This window comes from Anser brachyrhynchus (genome assembly GCF_964034855.1).
Source record: "Anser brachyrhynchus genome assembly, chromosome: 1".
NCBI classification, from domain to species: Eukaryota; Metazoa; Chordata; class Aves; order Anseriformes; family Anatidae; genus Anser; species Anser brachyrhynchus.
Genome location: NC_137694.1, coordinates 45,722,851 through 45,737,400, shown reverse-complemented (window position 1 = coordinate 45,737,400; position 14,550 = coordinate 45,722,851). Strand labels below are relative to the sequence as shown.

At 39.3% G+C, this 14,550-nt stretch overlaps 1 protein-coding gene across 3 annotated transcripts in view; it reads left to right on the top strand.

Moving 5' to 3' along the window:
* ANO4 (anoctamin 4) overlaps positions 1-14,550 on the top strand; it is a 224,567-nt gene that overhangs the window by 83,177 nt on the left and 126,840 nt on the right. For all 3 annotated transcript variants that reach the window (XM_080595542.1, XM_080595543.1, XM_080595544.1), the window contains one exon: positions 9,791-9,997. In XM_080595542.1, the coding sequence (XP_080451668.1) occupies positions 9,791-9,997 (207 nt within the window). The remainder of the gene's footprint in view (positions 1-9,790; positions 9,998-14,550) is intronic.

The window sequence follows — 14,550 nt, the reverse complement described above, 5'->3', positions numbered from 1 at the left end:
CTCAACGCTGAGTCTATTTTTGGCAAGTAAATGCTGTGCATATGTAGTAAAATGAGTGAGACGAGTTACTGTATAGTTTCCAAATCAGTAAGTGCCACTTAAGAATACAGAGCCAATCTCCCAATTTCTTTTAAAACATAGATATTGCCTCAGAAAATGAAGAGCTGACACAATGTTATTTATTGTGACAAAAACAGAGATCTGAATCTGTTGTTTTCTGTATGAATCTACATTCATGGTAGTGAGAGCGGGCCAAAAGCCAGAACACCCGATCAACAGAAATTCTGATATTCTTGAATTTTATTTCTTTGAATCTCTTTTGAGCAATTTTGGAAGTCACTTTTGAACACATAGCTTAAAATATTTCTATCAAAATTAGCTTCTAGACAGATGAAATATTTCATATTGATGGGATTCCTTGTTTCACTGTATTTTGTTTTATTTTGTCAATGTGTTTTGCTCTCTGGTTTTAGTTTCAATGTTTCAAATTATTTCTTACTCTTTGTGTATTACAGTAAAACATTAATTGATGATTGGTATTCCAGATGGTGTTTCAGTAATTGATACGATAATTGTTTTTTGGCTTGCTCAGAGACAACTGGTATTCTAATTGGTAATTTATATTCAATTTGATATGTTAGATTGCATTTTCAAAGTAACAAGTCATTACAATATAAAAAGCCAAGATATTCCAGTCCAGATAGGGTCAGATTTATTTTCTAAACAAATTTTTTGACAGCACAAACAGGAACATATATTTTTTCTTAACAAAATGACAATTTTTTGATAGAGAAACCATCTACTGAAAACTTAGTTTTCAGTGTCTACTGTGACTATCACGTTTCAGGCATTTCAGGGCAAGGTGTACTTTCTCACACCTATTTCCATATTAGAGCAAGCAAATGAACTTTCTCCTTTTTTTTTTTAACAAATTATGCTTACAAATGGTACATATGAGTATATATGGTTTTAATGCTGTTGACAGTTACAGGTGCAACAATAGAGTAAATCAAAGTGGATACTAAGACAAAAAGAGTAACAAAGACCTCAACACAGTGAAACCCAGTAGGAATTAAGTCAGTGGGAATGGTGACAAATGACACTGATGGCAGCTTGCTGGGAGAACTGATGTGTGGCATGTTTTACAAAATTGTTAGGCATATATCCTGACAGTCTTGAAAAAAAAAGAGAAGCATATAGACACTTTTTATTTTTTTTATTTATTTTATTTTATTTTACTTTTTTTTTTTTGTAGAGAGGAAATAAAAAGTGAAACATTAGACAGAAATGATAATACAAGAGTTAGAAATGCATCAAACTAGACATCTTGGGGAGAAAAAAAAAATTTAAAAAAAATCCATTTACTCACTTGTGCTCATAAGGTTTGCATAAGCAGCACCTTGCATTCAGTACCATGGTCAGTACCTGAGGCAGTACAGGTGGAAGCAGCCCAGCTTCAGGGACACGAAGGGACAGCTCCATGCACCTCTGAGCACTTGTTTTATGGTTATGCCCTCCAACAAGGAGTCCCATCATCACTCTCAAGTAAAGCATAGGTCCCTCCTGCAAGCTGCCTGCAGCATACCCACGACAACAACCGACAAGTCAAGAGCAACCAAAAAGAGCTTTATATTCACTCAGCTACTCTTTTTTTTTCATTCATGCCTAAAGACAACAAATAGTTTTTCGGCCTGTCATGCTGGCTATTAAAGTAGGACTTTTATGATTCTCTCCAAGGTATTTTCATGGCTTTGTCCTGCTTCTCTTTGAGCCCTACAGGAATGTTTCAGTCATGGTAGATAATCACCATCGAATATGGTTGTTATACTTTAATATACTTTTAAAAAATTGTTATTAAAGTTTGTTATACTTTTTATATACTTATTAGAGCTTGTTATACTTTAATAAACTACATTCAAGTCTATAAAATAATCCTTCTGATGATGGGCCTAAGGTAAGCATAAACTTTTTATTCATTAGGGATTTATTTTGCGTCAACAGAGTTAAATTAACACTGGCTCTGGATTGCAGGTATACCACAGGTAATGTAGCCACTTCTGTTAAGGTGGGGAGAATAAGCTTTCCTGACCTAAAGCATATTTGCAAGTGTAAACCTTTGTCCTCCTGGAGTCTGTGTCATTTTAGCTATTCTTTTCTAAATTGGTGCAGAGAAATCTGTGCAACCCCAGCGGGTACACAAGCTCTTTCTTCCTGGAGTCCTGGTTCTAGTTCAGACATCCTTTTGATCGCAGTTCAAAACATAGATCTTAACACTGATAGTGACTGGCAGGCACAGGACGATGCCAGCCATCTAGTTGAAGGAGGGTAATTGAAAAAAAAAAAAAAATGCTCTGACAGGTAAAATGCCTTTGTGAAGATTTGATTTGCTGATACAGGGAGGCTGTACAGCAGTGCTCTTACAGATGTGATAAATGTGAGACCTGGAAAGCAACTCTGTGGAAAAAGATGCAACTTGCCCATGAGAGAGGGAGCACAGTATTGTTCCCAGTAGCCTTTGCTTGACATGAGGACCTAGAGCAGGTGGGTTAGGAAGGAGGTCCCTGATTCACTAGAGGATTGCTTGAAGAGCTTGCACATGCAACAGGGAGGCAAAGCCCATGTACATCTGTGTCTTGTGGCAAACAATGTTACAAGGGAAAGAACAAAATTGGAAATGTATGTCAAAGTGTCACTGTGTAAACCCATGCTGAAGCCACAGCCTGAACATCATGTGAGTTGCTGGTCCTACTTTTTGAAACATTCTTCATGTACATTTCAGGCCCCCCATTCTTAAAAAAGGAAGGGGACAGAGAAGGAATAGCCAGGGATGATCAGAGGTCCACAGCAGCCTATCTGTGAGGTGCAACAGTGTAAATTGAGTCTCCTAAGCTTGGGAATAGAAACAACAGAGAGAGGATAACATGGAGCTCCATAGTATCATGAGTGGAACAGAGAGGTAAAATAAAATAGTTATTCATGATCTATCCCAATACAAGTTTGAAGGTGACAGGTTCCAGACAGAGAAAAAGAGTTATTCCTTCAGATTGTATATTTAAACTGTGTAGCTTCTTTCCATAGGAATTTATGAATGTTAAAACATTTACATAAATTCAGAATTCAGCTGGACAGATGAACTCAATGATGAGTTCAAATAGTACACTTCTGCCTCAAAAAATCCTTAAGCTGGCAATTTGTTGGAGGCTTGGAGAAAGTGCTGGGAAAATATCACCATGTTCACCCTTTTCTCCTATGTAATTTCTATTGGTCACCAGTAGTGATAGGATGATGGGCTGGATGAAACTGTATTCTGACTCCCTACAGTTTATAGTAGTTATATAAAAACAAAAGCAAAACCAAACAAACAAAACAATGGAAATGGGGTGGATCGATGACATCTCTCTTCCTTGGCTTTCTTAAGAAGCATGAAAGATCATGAAATCAGGTTCATGGCGAACATAGAATAGTTCTGTATCATGTGCCACAAGGCCCAGGAAGTTTTAAGGAACTTTAAGGCCTTTGGAGGATAAATGGTGAGGCTGTCTGGCAGAGGTGAGGGGTAAGAAATGTAATTTAAAAAAATATATATATATATGTATATATATATAAAATTAAACAACAAATTAGTGCATCCTGCATGTTAAACCATACTGAAAACCAACATACATACACCATGTCTATATCCACCATGAATGTGTGAGTTTTTGAGAGAAAACAGAAAAAAAGTAACATTCACAGAACATTTTCTCAAACTTCTATGGATCTTGACAATTTTTATTTCTCCAATATATAGGGGAAAAAAGAAAAGATTATGCAGAGCAAAAACATGTAATTTATCAAAATGCACAATATTATTAAGCAGCTTTCTCTCCAGCCTGTCCTGTTTCAGGGAAGTTCTGTAACTAGAAGCTTTTTTGTTTGTTCATTTAAAAGTTTGCTGTTGTGAGGAGTTTGTTGTTGTTGTTTTTCATCCGATATAGTCAGAAGTATTTCAACATTTTCAAAGCTGTACTTGTATAAGTACATATACACAGTATAATCTGTGTTTAGATATGATTTGTGTTACCAATGGCAAAGGAGTTGATGCAGTGTTAGAGAGGTGATATTTAAACCTATGAAAAATGATATAATCTCATGTAGGAATCCTAATGCTGTTGTAACATTTTTCTCCAAGGTATAGAGAAAGATAGCTATGCTTTTCTGGATGTGTTTGTTATCTAAGTAGAGCACAGGATGGGAAGGAAAAAAGATCTACCTTTAGACTATGTTTTCAGGCATGAGTACAGAGGGCAGCAGTGAATTTTTCTCTCCTGCTCATTCATTTTCACCTAGGATTCAGGGTAAGCAGAAGAGTCAATTGTGGCATCAAGCATAGCTGTCTCTCTGCTGAGCCTCAGATGAAAATGATTTTTCATGAGAAACCTTTTATCTTGCTTCGCTTTCTGAGCTCCTCCTTTTCAAGGCTAACTTCAAAATGTGAAAAAACTGAATATGTCTGTGGAGCATCATTGACTTTAATAGGAGATGTGGCAATTTGTGCAAGCTGAGGAAAGGGACCCTAGTTTTTTAAGGTGGACAAATTGGCTCATTTTCTCCTTTACTGAGCGTAAAAGTCGAAAGGAATAAAATACGCAATTTGCCTATTTATGTATCACACCTTAATGCCCCATTTTTTGCTATCTGCCCATTTTTCCAAAGTACTTCCTTATGACCTTGCTCATCTGTGCCTTGACGACTGCAGACTCCCCAGAGCTGCCTTGCTTCTTGTGGCCCTACATAACACTGCAGCTGAGATTTTCTTCCTTACTTCTTGCTCTGTGCAACCCTCCATTCACTCTGCTCAGAAAGGGACCTTGAAGAAAGGCTATGCCTCAGTCTGCTCTCAAGGCCTCTGCATAGGGCCAAAACAGAATAAAAGACCCACATAAAGAAAAGAAATAGTTGAAATAATTTGTCTCTAGCATGAGCGCTGACATGCTGATAATATCAAATCAAAAGTCCTTATTGCACCTGCCAGCCTCAGTTTGTTATCCCAGAGAAGATCTACAAAGCAGGTCAGGGCACTTGAGGTTAATTAAGCACTGTTAGCTAATGGATTGTTTATACAGCTTTGCGAGCCTGCATTGCACTGTTGTTGTTTATTCATGTTCGTATTATCTCTGTCTAGAGAAAGACACATCAGGAAGGAGCCTGTAAGTACTTGACTGTAGCTAAAGGTGGTGCAGACTGGAACAGAACTGGGGCTTACCCAAGCCTGCCTCCCCAGTCGGAAAGACTGTCTCAGTCCCAGCACAGCATAATTTGGACACAGTGCTTTGCTGACCCCAGCTCTGGCATTAAAGTCCTCTCTGTCAGTACCAGAGCTGCTGAATTACTCTCAGTGAAATGGTGCAGGATGAGGCCAGCTGGTGGCAGGTGTTACTGCATGCAGAGGTGCGTGGTGCTCAGTGCCTGATAGCCAGGGCTGAGGCATGACCACGGCAGATGCCCCGTCAAATGCCTTGTCTGAGTGATTTCTGTGTGCACAGGTTGATGTTCACCACAGTAGCATCTGAAGAGCCAGCAAAACAAATACCAGTGTCACATAAAGCTCTGCACGCAGGCTAGTTCTAAGCCACAGGCATGCTGTGGTGTTTTCTACTTTTAGTAATTTCTCCCTCCTTTTTTTTCTTTATGTTTGGTTTTATTGCTTCCTGACTTTGAAGTACTTCAGTACTCCACTTTTAATGTGCTCATATACAGGTTTTATCTGGAGCATTATCAATTCTCTAGTTTCATAAGCATACTGTGGCTTTATATAAGGCAAAATATGCTCAATATAAAAGAAATGAAGCTTTGGAAAAAAAGAATTATCATACAAAGACATAACTGGGAACAATAAAAGTTAGCCAGGAGCAGGATGGAGGCTGTTCATCCCTGCTGGCAAACTGCACAGCTGAGATGTTTTTTTAGGAAAGGAGTGAAGATGTTTCTCCTACATGAACCTGCAAGCTCAAACAGAGGCCTCAGAGGAGAACAAAAGAACATCAAGAAGAGCAGCTCCTCATGGAGACAAGAAGCTTGTACAAGAAAAAAAAAAAAAAAAAAGAAAAAAAAAGACAGGAACATAGGTAAGGAAGGGAAAGGCACATGAAGATTGAAAATACAGAGAAGGATCTCTATGCTCTAAGCAGGAAATGAAAAGGACTGAGTGATGCATATAACTCGTGAAGGCCCAAATCTCGTCCAGCTTGAAAACACTAAGGTTCTACTGGCCAGCATGTTAGACTTCCCCTTACATCTGCCATGCAAACCTAAGTTGCAATGGTTCTTATGATCTGTTTATAGTAAGTCAGAGGGAAAAGCAATAAAAGAAACACCTGCAAGTTTTTTGGTGTTTTTTGTATGTTTGTTTCTGTGATTTTTTTTGTTTTGTTTTGTTTTATTTTGTTTTATTTTATTTTTTGTAGCATCTCTACTACCTGTCAGATCATTTGAGTGTGTTCATACCTCCAGCTACTGGTGTTGCCAAGCTCACTTACCAATGGCCATGCTGCAGGGACAGGTGCAGTCAGGCATACAACAGCACTGGGATTTCGGTGGTCAACCACTATGTGGGGCCAAACCTGAAAGTAGGGGAACACTCCACCAAGCAGAGTTAACTGAGGATCCAGTCTGCAGTGTACTGCTGGAGAGCTTGTCTTTCTTTCTAGATGTTTTGCGTGGGTATTGTCATACTGTAAAAAGTAATAGGTGTCAACTTGATTATCTATTCTTCAGTTCTCCACACCCTTTTCTCACATCACTGACCCACAGACTCCATGATTCAGCAACAGTGTGGGTTATTCGCAGGAAGAATGGGGGAGTTTGCACTGGAGTCTGCCTAGTGCCAATAGTTCACCAGGTTTTCATCCCCCATAAGCTATATGCACTGTTCTTAATGGCTTCTCTGCGTCTGATTCCACCTCCCTTCATCTCTGCTTTTATGCATGTTATCTGGAGATGTACTTTCAAGTGCCAATATCTCTTTTAAAAGGACTTTCGCCCACATGAAGACAAGGTAATACCTCAACTTACTGCAATATTAGTCTTACATTTTTGCAGACATTTAATTTAACAAAAGAAACACACAGAGAAAAGTAAGATCTGGGCTCTCTCTGGAAAAATCTGAAATACTAATTAAACAAGAACACTTGGTTCTCTTGAATATACAAGGGAAATTCACTCTCCTAGTCAAGAGAATGCCATATGTGGAGATAATAACTGCAGTGGCAAATCAGGAGAGTGTGTTGAACTCCCAGATATACTGAATATATTGGTGACACATCTTTGATGTAAACTGTGGTACTTTCTGAACATTTTTGCATTATAAATATGTCCAAGGAATACTCTGTAAAATTTCCTGTAATGTTGGCACATTCTTTCTCACATAGTTCAGTGCTATCACTTTATAGCGCCACTCGTAAGTGGAAACAAAAACAAAAAGTTGCCTGTAATCAGAGTTAAACTGTAGATTGAACATCATTTTGGATGTGATCAATGTGCAGATTTTGCAGTCCTTAGGAATAATGATCAGGCTGCAGTATCCTTTATTTGGTGGCTGCACAAATAGTTCAGGAAGCTGAATCATAGCTGCACAACACTTTAAAGATGTATTTTTCGGAATGCAAAGAAGCAATTTACTTGAACCTCAGAGAAATGTAGCAGTCAGCTCATGTTGGAACCAGTTCCTAAAACAGATACCTTGTTTCATGAGCAAATTAAAATACAGCCTTACTGAGGTCCAACCAGTATGGATGTGCCTGTGCCAAGTTCAAGTTTAGCATTGGTAGAGTATATACCTTGACTCCATTTTAAACTTCAGAGAGGTGGTGGTTTAAAATGATCCAACAAACAATTGTTATGCTAAAAGGAATACCTTTGTTATACCTTAGAGATCATTGCACAAGAACTCGAGCATCATGAACTTCTAGTGGCTGTGTGAGAAGTAAAGAGTTCGTTTTACAGGTGGGGCTTATCTTTCCATTGGTTGAAGCCCATTATAGCTAAATTCTTTATTCAAATGTGCTGTCCAGGCACACTCATTGTCATTCTGCTCGTGTGGCTTATTACACTGGCTTTCACAAGATGAATCAACTGAATAAAGTGACTGGGATTTGCTGTCTGTGTTAACGAAGATGTGATTTCAACAGTCCTTAGAAGCAGGCAGCAGTTACATTAGCGCTGTAACTGGGAGGTTGCTCATAGGAGCACTCTTCCATTTATGCTTCCTGCAGGAAATCAGCTCTGATGAAGTGCAGGCAAATAAGGTAGCGAGCATGCAGCTTCTGTTTTGAGTGCACAAAGCCATCTCAGAGGAGAGCAATTCGCACAACCTGTTGTGTATGTGTGCAAACCCACTTTTTCCACCATCTGCCTACAGAAGAAGAAGCTCTCTTCCCCATGCCAGTATGTTATGTATCAAAGTGTATTAAGATGTCAGAGTTTCAAAATCTCTTCTGTGGACTGGAGATTAGTGTCACATTGACCTTCAGTGGAACTAGAAGATTGGAGTCACCAAGGCATTCTTGGACATTGCAGTAGAGAACGCCTTTCACAAACACATGCAGTCTAGTCAATGATGTCTGAGTGACCAGTTTTACTATTTACAGTTCATGTGCTCACAGTATTTGGATTTCCAGTTCTTAGAGCCTGCTGTTTCCGTCTGCTTCTCAGTTTACCCATTTATTTCTGCTTAGTCGATTTCTTTTTCCTCTTTCTCCTTTCTCCTTTCTCCTTTCTCCTTTCTCCTTTCCTTTTTCCTTCCCTTCCCTTAAAAAAAGTGGCTGGTGATGAAAGAAACAAGAATCACAATTAAATTAAGTTAAAACGATATTGTTGAATTATGTACCGTTCAACTTTGTTACCTAAAAGAGTTTGTTTAAAGGTTTTCAGCAGATGATACTGAGGGTAATTCAAATTAAGATGGAGCAATTGCATTAATATCAACATAAGAAAGTCAGAAGCAATATTTTCTGCTATAAAATAACATTTATTTCTGAAAGTATACAACAGACACCGAAAAATTCAACTTTGTTATTCTCTGGGGAAAAGTAAAGTCTGTTTTTCATCATAGACAACAATTTCTATTTAAAAAATAGCTATGTGACAAATTTGAGAATGTTTGGTGTGAAATAATTTCCAGTGTTGCAGGGAAAATTTTGTGACTGGTGAAAGTGGAATTGTTTTTCAAGCTTAAGGTCATGTTGTTGTTGGTTGTAGCCTTGCTGTTTTCTTAAAAATATGCTTTTTGTTGTTGTTGTTAAAAACTAGTCACTACCTGAAGTGTAGCATCTTTTCCATATGATGAGATATTCTGGTACACGTGAATGCTCAGAAGAAAAGAACCCATTATTTCCACGTTTTAGTCCATCAATCAGAAAACTGTCATTTAAAAAAACTCTGTGGTAGTTACCTCATTAATATTGTCCTGTGTGAGCTGTGTGGGTTTTTTGAAGGAATGGAAGATAATTCCTCCTTCAGGCAAGTAATGCAGTAAGCCATGACTTTGTATTAATTTAAATATCTATTAGTGTGTCTGGTTCTGATGTCCACAGCACAACAGCAGGAAAGACTTTTACATTTTTTCCTTTTTATGGAAAATTCAGTTTTTTATAGTTTTCTTCCTTTCCTTTTTTTTTCTTTTTTTTTTTCTTTTTTTTTCCCTTCCTTAAGAAGGCTTTTATAGCTCCGTTTTATCCATTGCACTTCTTATATTGTAGTTATTCCATGCTGATCTCTTGTATCTAACAGTACTAATTCTTATTCCTGTCAGGTATAAGTTTATCTATTCATGGGGCTGAAAAGCGTGTGCAAATCTGTCAGAGGAGAACTGCAGCAAGCTACCCAGTGTTACAGCATCCGCCTGTGGTTGGGCAACCTTCACTCCCACAAGTCAGAAGGTCAATAAAGATGGAAGCATCGTCTGCTGGATCTAGTATTTCAGCAGTCACTGGTGGAAAAGCAAAACCCCATCAGCCAGGTAACCGATTTGGTCTGACACCTTTTTCAGTTCCATTTCTTGTGTGGTGTGCCATTGTGTTGTGAAGCTGGTACTAATAGCATCAGATCATGCTTGCATGGAGGTCAATTTATTGATCATCAGAGCTACAGATTGATAGTTTGTGTATGTTTGGTATGTTTTTGACAGTTGTATATTTCACTAGGAGTAACAAGAGTTGGGACAGCTGAAACTGGGGAATAAAAATGTAAGTTTAGTCATTAAAAAAAAAAAGCCATAAAACAATCAGTAGTCGTGTTCAAAATGTTAACGCAGAAAGAACTTTGGGCTATTGTTTTTTGATACCCTTTCAATACACTTAATTTGGATAAGCCCTGAGCTGATGTCAATGCTGTAAAGGCTACAGGCATCCCCATGGAACTCCATAATTGACACTAATGTTGGTTTTGAACTAAGGATGTGGCATGATGCAGAATGCAGATCAAAGTCTTGCTGCTAGAATGAAAACAAAAACTTTAGATCTGAAGGAGATTTTGCAACATGTATTAAATAGTTAACAAAATGAAACTTTTTAAACAAAAGCCAGAATCTCCTGGGAACCATCAAATTCTAATTGACATCATGAATTCATTCCTTCTTATGTTAATTGCCAGAGCTATTTTAGAAGTATCTTTTCTTATAACAGGGGAGTATATTTGTGTTGGCCACGTTCAGTTGTTCTTCAAAGTGAAAATTAAACTCCAACTTTCTTTCCTGAGTAGAGTGAATTAAGGCTGCCCATAAAGTCAGTTTTGTAGCTTTTATATTGAAGGGTTTCAACAGTCTCTCAGCTGCCCAGGAAAGGGCATGAGGCACCCTGTAACAGCTGCTGGGGTGCCATGGGACAGAGTCCATTTGTGTGAAACAGATAGCTCTGTCTGCAAACCCTTCATGTGTTTCTATTGCCTTGCAGATCTAGGAAATGCCTCAATTTTTGTACAAGTTGAAACTATTGAGTGCTTATTTTGTTTTGCTATGCAGGTCTATTGCCATGAGTTTCATACACCAATACTATTCAGTCACCATAATCTTTGTCAACGTGTATTAATTAAAAATTTACAGTGACTTGTAACCATTTGCTTTGTTTATTTCTTCTGTTCACTTGTTTGTCCTTCTATTTTTTCATCTTTGGTCTTTTTCCTTTGAAGTACAGAGAGACTACTACTACAAAATGTTGTTGCTGCTAAAGATATGTAATCATGACTGCAGCGTGTTAAAATACCAATTAAAAGAAACAGCACCACAGTTTGTGAAACAAGTATCATGAACATGCACAATAGGTAACACTAGCTATTCTGAGCTGCTCATTTTGAGCTGCTGCTATGTATTAATAGATATGGCCTATGTTTTAATACTAAATAATGCACAAGCAATATAGCTGGTTTCTGACTGAGAAGAAGACACCTTTTTGGGTAGACCCCAGAGGTTTCCTAAAATGGAGCTCATTAGTGAGCATCATTTGGATTATGCTTGTCAGAGGATTTTAGCTTTCACTACAGTCATATAAGATTAGCTTTGTCTGTCATATCTTCCTTTTTAGACAATAACAGCATCTATGACCTTCAGACAGTTTGCTCAGCAGCTTGGTTTAAGGAGGCATTTTCTATCATGAGTTTCATAGAAGTTAATAGAACTGTGAGCCTTAAAGACTGCAGACTTTTATAAATAGGTTGCATGACAGAAGTATTGTCTTAGACAATTTACAGTGTCATTGTTTCATCTGAAAAGAAATAATGATTTTATTATTTGGATCTGTTTATTATTATTATTATTTTCAAGAACACTAAATTTTTTCTCTGTCTGGGGTGAATTACAATTGTTAGAGCTGTATTCTCTGTATATGTTGGTAGAGTCTAAGAAAGTAATAATAGTAACTATGCAACAATTGTAATAAGTGGAATTACTAGGAGAAAATTTTAATTTAATATTGAAATCATATGTTATTAATTCCTTCTCATCCACAAATTAACAGCTCTAACTTCATGAATATTTTTTCTTATACACTAATTAGCCAGTAACAGTACCTTATTGAAGGCTATACATTATAAATCATAGAATCATAGAATCATAGAATATCCTGAGTTGGAAGGGACCCTTAAGGATCATCAAGTCCAACTCTTGACACCGCACAGGTCTACCCAAAAGTTCAGATCATGTGACTAAGTGCACAGTCCAATCTCTTCTTAAATTCAGACAGGCTCGGTGCAGTGACCACTTCCCTGGGGAGCCTGTTCCAGTGTGCAACCACCCTCTCTGTGAAGAACCCCCTCCTGATGTCAAGCCTAAATTTCCCCTGCCTCAGCTTAACCCCGTTCCCGCGGGTCCTGTCACTGGTGTTAATGGAGAAAAGGTCTCCTGCCTCTCGACACCCCCTTACGAGGAAGTTGTAGACTGTGATGAGGTCTCCCCTCAGCCTCCTCTTCTCCAGGCTGAACAGGCCCAGTGACCTCAGCCGTTCCTCGTACGTCTTCCCCTCCAGGCCTTTCACCATCTTCGTAGCCCTCCTCTGTACACTCTCCAACAGTTTCATGTCCTTTTTATACTGTGGTGCCCAGAACTGCACACAGTACTCGAGGTGAGGCCGCACCAGCGCAGAGTAGAGCGGGACAATCACCTCCCTTGACCTACTAGCGATGCCGTGCTTGATGCACCCCAGGACACGGTTGGCCCTCCTGGCCGCCAGGGCACACTGCTGGCTCATATTCAACTTGCTGTCTACCACGACCCCCAGATCCCTCTCTTCTAGGCTGCTCTCCAGCGTCTCATCGCCCAGTCTGTACGTGCAGCCAGGGTTTCCCCGTCCCAGGTGCAGGACCCGGCACTTGCTCTTATTGAACTTCATGCGGTTGGTGATCGCCCAGCTCTCCAACCTATCCAGATCCCTCTGCAAGGCCTTTCCACCCTCATTCGAGTCCACAACTCCTCCAAGTTTGGTGTCGTCAGCAAACTTGCTCAAAATACCTTCTATTCCTACATCCAGATCGTTTATAAAAATATTGAAAAGTACCGGCCCTAAAATGGAGCCTTGAGGGACCCCACTGGTGACTGCCCGCCAGCCTGACGCAGCCCCATTTACCATAACCCTTTGGGCCCTGCCCGTTAGCCAATTGCTCACCCATCGTATGATGTTTTTATTTAGCTGTATGGTGGACATTTTGTCCAGTAGGCTCCTATGGGAAACCGTGTCAAAAGCCTTGCTGAAGTCCAAAAAAATCACATCAGCTGGTTTCCCTTGGTCCATCATATGGGTGATCTTATCATAAAAGGAAATCAGGTTAGTTAGGCAGGACCTACCCTTCACAAACCCATGCTGGCTGGGACCAATGACTGCTTTGTCCCCCAGGTGCGCCTCAATAAGTTCGAGAACCATCTTCTCCATGATTTTACCAGGCACTGACGTGAGACTGACAGGCCTGTAATTGCTAGGGTCTTCTTTCTGACCCTTCTTGTAAATCGGCACAACATTTGCCAGCTTCCAGTCTACCGGGACCTCTCCAAATTCCCAGGATTGTTGAAAAATAATTGAGAGAGGTTCCGCGATGACGTCCGCCAGCTCTTTCAGCACCCGGGGATGAATCCCATCCGGACCCATGGACTTGTAGGGATCCAGGTGGAGTAGCAAATCCCGCACACGTTCAGGGTCGGTTGGGAGTTTGTCATCCCCACCGTCCCGGTCCTCCAGCTCAGGGCACCCTGGGTCCCGAAGCCCATCATTGGCATTGAAGACAGAGGCAAAGAAGGCGTTAAGCGTCTCTGCTTTGCCTATGTCATTGTCTGTGAGGAGACCTTCCCTATCAAGGAGCGGCCCTATGTGTTCTTTAGTTCTCCTTTTTCCATTCACATATCTGAAAAAGCCCTTTTTATTTTCTCTCACAGACACAGCCAGCTTCAACTCTAGGTGTGCTTTGGCCACACGAATTTTCTCCCTACAAACACGAACAGCATCCCTGTATTCTTTCCATGACACCTGTTTATACAAAATAGTTTAGTATAAAATGTTTTGACTATATGAATTACCCAGGTAAAAGATCTTGCACTATCATTTTCTAAGCTATCTTCCTGCTGCTTCATACAGTAGATTCCTGAGGTTTTTGTTCAGTCTAATTTTAAATATCTTATACAATTTGAGTTCTTCCTTACACTGGAGTGTTGTTATCACAATCGAATAGGTATTGCTGTTGAAACAGTATACATCATATTCAGTCTGAAATTTCCTTTGTCCAGTTAACAAATATTTTGAACATGAAGACAGTCCAGCATAATTGATTGTACAGAAAAGTATTCTGAGGATTTAAAATGCTATTTCTAATTCTTATCAACCAAAGAAGTTAGCACCATGGAAAGAAAAGGTTTTTGATAAAGTGACAGAGAAACGATCGAGTCTATTTTTTCCCTCTGACAGCACACTACTTCTGTTTTCTGAGTTCTACTTTGTTTCCCTTGGCCACTTCTTTTCAGAATGACATTTTTTATTATTTATTGTGAATTCTTTCTGATTGGCAGCTGTTTCCTTTGACTGTGGTTCATAGCTAGCT